The sequence below is a fragment of the Etheostoma cragini genome, chromosome 8 (assembly GCF_013103735.1).
Source record: "Etheostoma cragini isolate CJK2018 chromosome 8, CSU_Ecrag_1.0, whole genome shotgun sequence".
NCBI classification, from domain to species: Eukaryota; Metazoa; Chordata; class Actinopteri; order Perciformes; family Percidae; genus Etheostoma; species Etheostoma cragini.
The window spans coordinates 6,731,495-6,741,081 of record NC_048414.1 but is presented as its reverse complement, the minus strand read 5'-3'; the positions used below and the strand labels follow the sequence as shown (position 1 = coordinate 6,741,081).

The following is a 9,587-nucleotide window of genomic DNA, read 5'->3' as shown; positions in this document are numbered from 1 at the left end:
TGCTGGCCCATCTTCTCTTAGCCCTGTACACCTCGGACCTCTGTTACAACTCGGAGCTGCATCACATACAGAAGTACGCCGATGACACACCATCGTTGGGTGTATTAGGGGGGACAGGGAGGAGGCGTATCAGAGTCTTGTGAGGGACTCTGCTCTCTGGTGTTGCACTGTTGTTTAGAGCTCAACACCTCTAAGACAAAGGAGCTGGTTGTTGACTTTGGGAGGTCCAGACCAAGCCCGCGACCAGTCCTGCTAGAAGGGGTTGAGGTGGAGGCTGTGCAATCATGGAAATACCTCGGGCTATGGCTGGATAATGAACTGGATAACACACACCAGCCACCTATACAGGAAGACACAAAGCAGGTTGTACTTCCTGAGGAGGTTGCAGTGTTTCAACATCTGCAGCAAACTGCTGTGGATGTTTTACCAGTCTGTTGTTACAAGCGTCCTCTTCCACTGTGGTGTGCTGGGGGGGCAGCATATCCAAGAAGGACACCTCCAGGCTGGATAAACTGATCAGGCGAGTCGGCGCTGTGGTCGGCATAAAGCTGGACTGACTAGTGATGGTGGAAGAGAGGAGGACACTGGACCAACTGCTGGACAGTATTGACAATGCCAGACACCCCCTGCACACCGTCAATGTGGAAGGCTGCTCCTTCCCGAGTGTAGGACCAACAGACTCAAGGACTCCTTTGTCCCTCGTGCCAACAGACTCTACAACTCTTCACTGGGGGGGGGGGGGAGGAGGAAATAGGGTGCAATTAAGTAATTAATAATCTTCTCACATACATACCTGTACACTAAGTGCGCTTAACTGATAATTTAGGTCTAAATAAAGGACTAATTGAGGTATTTTTATAGCCAAAAGTTTTATTATTATTATTATTATTATTATACTGTTTTTCTCTCTGCACTGTATTTTTATACCTTTTTTTGTAAGCTGCTGAAAACTGCTGCTGGAAATTTCAATTTCCTTGTGGTAGACATCCCAAAAGTATCAGTAACAAGAAGTCTAAGTCTAAAATATTTCTTAATCCAAAGATCCTCTTGTTTACTCCTCAATCCGCTGCAATGTCAGAAGAAGGTCTTTATCTCCTCCCTGACACTTTGCTTGAGTCATACCAGCTGAATCAGTCCAATCCTGTTGATATATCAATTTTTTGGATTTCTGTGAATGTGAAACCTCATCATATATCTATGCTACAGTCAGCTAGGGACATCTTTAAAGGACTGAACAAGGCTTTACTGTCTCTCCTCTAGTGACTTTGGTGGGAGACTGTCTTGTGCAGAGTGGGTTTAGGTGAGCCAGCGAATGGCTTGGCCTAAGACTCTATGCCTAGACCAGGAGACTTTCTGCTGTGTACCAATATGAGGCAAGGCGCTCACTTTATGAAGCCCATAAACACTTAAAAAACACAATAAAACATGTTTCTCTCCCCTGCATACACACAAACTGTAAATATAATGTGCCAGCACACACGCACACACACGCACACACACACACACACACAACACACACAGTGTAACACTCTTCAATCCTGATAGGTCAATGTGTGAATATAACCAGAGATGGTGGTATGCAGTGTCAGACACTGGTGTTCAACAGATCCAGAAACCTCTGAGACCCTTTTTTCCTGGGCTGTCCTCCTGTTGCGGTTGAACTGGAGGAAAACATGCTGAGTTATCAACCATTGGCTTCAGACAAAGCCTTGTACCGCCACATCTGGCATTATCATATTTATTATAACCATAACAGAGATAAGAGAAAATAAATCTAAGATAGCCTCTCTCAGACCACTTATACTTCTGCGCAATGAAAAGCAAATTGTGGTTTCCTTTCATCACGTGAGAGCTTTCTGGTAATAAGGAACGAGCAGTCGTTCTCCCATGGAATCAGAGTCGGCCTCAATCCAAACTGGACGACCTCTCTAGGTCCCTAATGTCTGTGGAAACAAAAGAACCATTCTAGCATGTTAAAACTCACAAAGTGTGAACAAAAATACACTGCAAGATGCAGTCATTTCCGTCTCTGACCTACACTGTAAGAACAATACTTGTCTTTCAAACTGAAGATATCCTAAAACGGATGCAAATTTACATTTGGACGATATCCATATGGATTTTTTTTCAGTGAGTTGCCATCTTCCATATAGAGCATTTCACGATAAGGAAAGAGACATAGTTGAGGCACAAGATGCACAGTGTCACAGTGTCAGGTATTGTGTTCCAGGTAGTGACAACTAGGTCAGTGTACTTCTTGGAAATGTAGCTTGCTATTCATACCAACTTGAAAAAGTAATACTGTAATAAAGTCTCCCCAGAAATCTTGTTATGCAGACATTGGCAGTGTAGATCTTATTAAGTTTCTGGTAGGCTCCCAATTACTTGTAATGGCATTTGCTCATAATTTGATGCTAACAAAATGTGATACAGTCACTTGCTCAAACAGACCACAATGCCCATTGTATAAATGCCTGTGGACACTCAATATCTGCGAGTAAGATTTGATGTTAATGGCACTGTGACTAGAAAAAAGAAAAGAAGAAATATATGGCCTACTAGTTATCCAAGAATTAATTTCTTGCAACCCACACACATTAAGACCACAACAAACACACACATAATATCTCATTCAAATAAATCATATTACGTAAATAAATAAATAAATATTAAAAGGGAAGCCCCCATAACTCATAAGCTGATCACAGGTAGAGATTCCCAAAGGAGAGTCACACAGGACTATCAGAGAGTAGGCTATGACAGGAGTCCATGATGACTTTTTTTGTCGTTAACTCATCGCCTCTAAAATAAAATACAAAGTGTAATCCAGTAGGCTAAATATGTCTTTTAGATCTTCAAAACGCTTCTTTGATTTATATATGCTGTTATGTGGTTATAGGGGCCCTTGGCATGATGCACCTGCTTCATTCTTCGCATTCAAACGTTTGACAGTCTGTCAGATAAGGCACATTGTGAGCCGGAGGACCGTGAAAAGCATACCACAGCATTTGGATTGGTTTTAATGTTACTGCCGGGAGGTCAAATTCAAGTAAACGTCGTTAAGAAAACAGCAGAGACCAGAAAGCACCTCGTGAGCCCGTAAAAAGCAGTTAGCGTCCTCACGTCATCACGTCTAAAGTTCACCTTCAGTTCAACGACGTAATGCATTTCAATTAACGATGCGCGGCACATACATTTCCAACTTACCTTCGACGCTAAAAATAGAAGCATTCATCGTCGGTCCGGGCTGTCAACTTTTACAGTTTGTTTGTACCAAACTGGTTGACTAGGAAGCATTTTGTAGCCGTTGTCTGGACGAGTTTGTACCCCTCCTCTCTCTCTCACATCTGGTCCCTAAACCGGAGTACCTCCCATCCACGCAGCCTCAGCTGCGAACCCTCTCCTCACACGTTTTACTACTTTTCATGAGTCAAGGAACTCGCTGCTGGCTCTCATTAAATTATCATTCGTATCTTTGAAGGTTCAGTTAAAAGAAACTAGATGGATGGAAATGGCTATTCCGCTGTTTCCAGGTGACATAATCAGCAACGTTAAGCCTCGTGCTAGTTGACGCGGGGTTAAGTAACGTCAAGCTTAATAAAACTGTCGAGAGAGCTAACGAGGAGAGGAAATACCAGTACACAAATATGTATTAGTCATAGCAGCAAATAGGATACAGATATATTAGTACACAATGTACAGTATCTTCGTATAGGCTTCTTTTTCTACCACTGGTAACAAAATAATTTACAGAACTTACCAGTTTAATTTTCTAAACCTTTTATATATGTGGAGTCTGTAAATCGATAACTGATACTGAAAACAGTTGATAAGCTGTTCTGTTACAAAAAAGGTTTTTTAATTGAATTCACAAATTCAGTTATGAGGGGAGCTCTATAAAACTAACATGTTGGTTGCGCGATTTATAGATTTGGAAGAAATACATGTTCTAGTAAAATATAAACTAAAGTATTCTTGGAATTGTAAATCCTGATTTACTGTAGGATGGAAATTTCCATGTAGCTTATATTGAAATATTGCATAGGCGCCTGTATAGTTTTCAGATCAGTGGATTTCTTCTTCCTGACATTCTACGGAGCCCCTCATGCATGATGTTAATTGTACTGCTGATATTTAGATATTTACTGCTGTAAAAAGTACTACACCAAGTCATATGCAAAGCAAAAAAAAGGATACTCAAGAAATATCTTTTTAGCTTGTCATCTTTTATTGATCAGCCAAAAGGGCAGTTAAATTATTGTCTATAGCAACAATTTTTAGATGTCCAACATCCCAAAAAACTAACATCCAGTTGCTATTTCTATTTTATGATGCATGAAACAACAGCCATCCTGCTACAGAGACGTTTCTAAAGGCAAGGTTTTGACCTTTAGAAATATTCAACAAGTGAGAGAAAAGAAGAAAAAAAGTGTATAAACTGTAGACTGTCTATATTAGTGATCTGGTGTAATCTGTCCGCTGGCACGAGTAGATACATTCTGGCTGTGGGGAGCTTTGTTTCCCCAGAGATTAGCAACTGCGGATTTACGATCCCGAGAGACATTCTGTTTGGACATCTTTACTCCGACAAATATGCTCACTCATCTTTACACATCCTGATATAACTCCCCAGCCTTGTACAAAGTTTGAGCAAGGGGAAGGGGTGCAGCCAAAGTAAAAGCCAGGCGAGTTGCAGAGGTTAATAGGACTCGCATGTGGAAGCAGATGCCAGCGGAGCCGCTGTCACTGCCGGAGAACACCGAGCTGCTGAGAGAAGAAAGGGAAACATACACCGCCTGGGCTCTGTCCATCACTCCACTCCTCCTCAAACACGCATTCTTACTTCCAAACCATCTCATCTCTACATTTATCATTCATTTCTGTTTTCAGCAGGTTATCTTAGAGGCACCCAGAGAGAGGGTCTGTCACTATGGTAACCACTCCAGCTCCTGGATCGAGCCCAGGGTTGTAAAAGAGAAGAGCAGAAGACCATTACGAGCAGGGTCTGTTTTCTTCCAAGTCCCAGATTTAATGGAGGGGTCACTGGGGGAGAGACAGTCGTCCACGCCAACATATTAAGTCAGCTACATCAAGATTATTTCAAAGGGATGGACCAGCTGAGTGCATTTTAAAGGGGAGAGAATGGACTTATACATAGCTTCCAGTAAGAGGAAAACACAAGTAGAGTGGGGGAAGAGGAATACGTAAGAGAGCCGGTGAGGGGAATGGACAAGATGAAGAGGCAGTGTAAGGGGGTCAGAGACAGCACATCCCACTGAGCATGGGAAACTTCCCCAAACCATCACATAGCCTCAGAGTGTCTCGCTTATCTTGTTTGATGCTGACTGCAGAAATATTCATCATTAGCAGAGCATCACTCCAACACAACAGAAATAAAGCATTACCATGCACTGGGCTCAGAATGGAGTTTAAAGGAAATGTGACTACAGTTCAGACACTGCCATAATGAGGCATAATGAGGTATTCGGGCAGGATTGCTGACATTACATTAGCCTAATCCTATGGTTATTGAAGTTGACATGATACATATTTACTTCAAAAATAGTGACTACATTAGCTCAGCATGAAACAAGACCTCAAAACCAAACTATCGTTTCACGCTCTCTTCAACTGTTTATTTGCAGTGGATGAAAGCAAAGTCATGTCTTAGAAATCTTTGAAGCCATGTTGATGACCACGGTTGCTTGAAATAAAGAGAAAATACAGACAGAAACCAAAAATAAAAACACACTTTTATGGCAACCACAAACATGTTTTATTCACATGAATGCATCTTTCACAGAGACGAAACCGGGAGGAATAAACAACTTCAAGGTTTCCTTGGTTTACTACAAGCAACTTGTACTGTCTACCGCTGGCACCATCTCTTCTAGTTCATGGTCTTCTACCTCCAAAATTAAGGCTCCCCAGAAATTTCGGCATGTAACAATGAGATAAATCAAACACACAAATATACAAACAAAGCGGTGCGGCTAAAGCAATATGAAAACAACAAGAGCCTAAGGAAAGGAAGGCAGGGCTCACAGCCGGCAGACGTAGTGTGGACTGAATCATGGAGAGTGACAGGTAACCAAATTAACCAAAACCAAGAGAAGCTGTGCGGAGATGAATCCTTTCCACTGCAGTCCACCGTAGCACAGTACTGCTTGTTTGAGGTGGGAGTCAGGTTTTTTCAAACCCACATGGGGGGGATTTGGGGTCATCCAAGCAGCTCAACTCCAAATAACTCCACTATTTTTCCAAAGTTGATGTAAACAAGCATGTGTGCTGATGAAGTGGCAGGGTGATGGTCTGCATAAGCAGCATCCTCCCTGGATAGACAATAATCCCACTGTGTATTCTGCAGAGGGCCAGGTCCTCATGGTGATGAAAACACCAGAGAGGCCACAGCTGATTTTGGAGTATCAGTCTTTTCAAGTTCTCTGTGAACATTTCCACATTGTGACATCTGGTTGGCAATGAACTGAGACATTTGCAGGGGAAACAACAACAACAACAAAAATACTGAAAAATGCTTTCCCCCTGTGTTTCACCAGTGACCTACAGAATAGACACTATTTATTAAAAATCCTTTCTGACTTCATTGTTTATCACTGTGTGCATTTGTTGACCTCTGAGACTCGTCAGGCCATGCTGTGGAGCAGAGTTCTGGGCTGCGTGGAACCAGGCGGGGCTCTCAGGTGCCCACAGAGGTGACAATCTGGACCACTTCGCCGTTCTCTCCCTGGATGGCACCTTGGATGGCCTCTTTCACTTCCATGTCCGCCTGCAGGGCAGGGGCCAGCTCAGCAGCCTGGGACACATGAAAGAGAGGAGAGGGAAGCGGTAGTAAATGGGAAGACTTCGAGATCTGATCCTGCTTGAGCTGATCAATGTAATTCTGAAAAAGCTGTAACACAAGGGTAAACTAACAGATGGAGACCATACCGTAGCCCCTGCCCATGTGTCATTATGGGAGACAACCACAGTGAATGGACTAAAGATAGAAGGAGCAGGAATGACAAGAGAGATTAGAGAAGAGATATATCAGAGAGAAGAAGACAGTCGATGGAAGGGCCGAGAAAAGAGGCAGAGCGACAGGTGGAGAGAGACTTGACAAGTGATGAGCCATTTGTATTTTAATGCTCTCTGACTGTCTCTATGTTCGGTGTCAGACAGAGCGAGGTATTGTGTGGGTAAAAAAAAACCTCAAAAGATGAGAGGTTCATGACTCAGTCCTGGATGATGACCACGAAGAGTGACTCACTCCTTCCTCAAATGCACGCCAAAGGTTCCCTCAAACACACCTGCAGCATGTAATCCTCCCTCTAGCCCAACATGCCTGTCACTAAACAACAGCAGTGAATGGAGCACAGCTGCACCACAGCAGCACACAGTGCAACAACACATGAGGCTGACATGCTGTTACCATTGGCCCTAAAGAGGCCAAGTAAAACTCATATGGAGCCTTTTTTTTTTTTCCATGAGCATTTGAAACATTGGACATGTTGAATTGTCTCACAACGGGCCTTGTTCTCCATTTGGAAATACTCTAGGATAATGAATCCATCGCTTTGACTTGTATGAATCAGAAACTATTTGTAAGAAGTTTGGATAAACCATGCTGTTGGTGCTCTGTAGTACCAACTTTAGACCCGGGCAGGAGGCATGTTGTGTCGAAATTCAGCCACAGGTTATTGCCAATTTGCAGAAATGCCCCTTTGAAATGCCCCTTATTCATGTAGTTTTAAGATATTATTGGGCATTTTTTTCATTGGACAGGTACAGACATGAAAGGGGAGAGAGAGGGGGAATGACATCGTGGAGTAAACCTCTATATACCGGCGTATGCTCTACCAGGAGAGCTATCCAGCCGCCCCTAATTCTTCTAATTTAGGTAATGGAAACTATTTCATAAAAAGAGAGGGGGAAATGCAGAGATAAATTAATACAAGAGCCTAAGTAATTTTTCAAGTTTGCATAAATGCTACCATATGTCTGGAAACAGATGAGAGCAATTTTCTCAATTCAACACTTTTCAGAGAAAGGGGGAAAGAACCACGCTAACCTTCCTCTGAACTTTGAACTAAAAGCCGGTGATGTTTACATGTTAGGACATCAAAACCCAACTGTGATAATAACCCACCCTGTACCAGACCAGCCAAGTATCTATGCTCCCCCGTGGGCTTTACTCAGTGGGACTTTGCAATGTGTCTTACAATAAAGTCTAACTTTTTTTTGCAGTTGCAACTGGTCAATGCTATTCTGCATCCTTGTTTCCTTCCTTGTGTTTTAATTGTATTACATTACATATTTTGTCCTATGATTGATTATTGGTTGGATAGAGTTTGGTAGTTTCTAGTCTCGCTTTGCCAGACCCTCTTCCAAAGCGCGCTGGGGGAGGGTCCGGCTGCTCCAAGTAGCATTTGGGGATAGAAGGAAAACGTGCTTTGGTTAATTGGCATTTCTTTAAACCAATCACAATCGTCTTGGGCGGTGCTTAGTGTCAGACAAGCTGCAGAGCCGCTGCAAAATAGCCTCGGAAGGAACTTGTTTGGGTGGAACGTGTACATTTAAAAGTTGTTTTAGTTGTGCAACAGAAAACTCAGATTGGACAGATAGTCTAGCTAGCTGTCTGAATTTACCCTGCAGAGATCTGAGCAAAGGTTAACCATAGTCCTCATAAATCCATCCATCTTTGTCTGCTTATCCGGTGTTGGGTCTGAGGCAGCAGCTCCAGCGGGGGACCCCAAACTTCCCTTTCCCAGAGCCACATTAACCAGCTCCAGCCTCCGACTGGGGGATCCCGAGGCGTTCCAGGGCCAGGTTGGAGATATAATCTCTCCACCTAGTCCCGGGTCTTCCCCCGAGGCCTCCTCCCAGCTGGCCTTTATAAATTAACCGTTTAAAATGCCAACGCAAAGACAGCCCAAGGCAACGGATATGGAACGTCAATGATATTGACTAGGTAGGTTCTTCTCCTGTAAAGTCCTTCAAGGCACGCTTAAAAAAAAAGGGAAAATAAAATAAAAGTCTAATATAACAAACTGGGCGTATCTTAGCATCAACCTATTTTCTTGGCACGTACAATATTTTTGCACCGATGAATGAAAATCTGCTTTTGACAAGTTTGTTGAAATTCTTTGATGAATAAATAGCACATTGTTAACAAGATGTTTCATTCAGTCCTTGAGCATGCCTGAGCTCTTACTGAACCCAAACTCCCCCGCACAGAACGCTGATGACTGATCAGATCTCTGCATACTTTGTTGATTTCTGTCAAGAGCTGTGTACAATCAAACGTTAAGAAAAAATTAGCTCTTTTTAGACCTAAAAAAAAATCCATTCAAACAAATCACTTGAGTAAACAAACTTGATTGCTCGCTGCGCCAAGCAACATAGGGTGCAGACCTTGGAACACAGTGTACGTGGCAATCATTTTATATGCTTGCTGGAGTCTATCAGGTTGTGTTTAATCCACACCCAAAACAATTCATCAATATAGGATGCCTCATCACTTGTATGCTCACAGGGGCCAGGAACCAATTACCTAGACAACTCGGACAACAAAAAGACAACAAGAGCAA

At 42.8% G+C, this 9,587-nt stretch overlaps 1 protein-coding gene and 1 long non-coding RNA gene across 3 annotated transcripts in view; both read right to left on the bottom strand.

Annotated features, from left to right (window-relative positions):
• Positions 1–3,539, bottom strand: part of LOC117949145 — a 47,302-nt gene extending 43,763 nt beyond the window's left edge. Inside the window, exon 1 of the long non-coding RNA XR_004657632.1 lies at positions 3,208–3,539. This is a non-coding gene — a long non-coding RNA (uncharacterized LOC117949145). The remainder of the gene's footprint in view (positions 1–3,207) is intronic.
• A 2,218-nt stretch (positions 3,540–5,757) lies between these two features.
• banp (BTG3 associated nuclear protein) overlaps positions 5,758–9,587 on the bottom strand; it is a 36,937-nt gene continuing 33,107 nt past the window's right edge. For both annotated transcript variants that reach the window (XM_034879179.1, XM_034879180.1), the window contains one exon: positions 5,758–6,814. In XM_034879179.1, the coding sequence (XP_034735070.1) occupies positions 6,698–6,814 (117 nt within the window). In that variant the 3' untranslated portion in view covers positions 5,758–6,697. The remainder of the gene's footprint in view (positions 6,815–9,587) is intronic.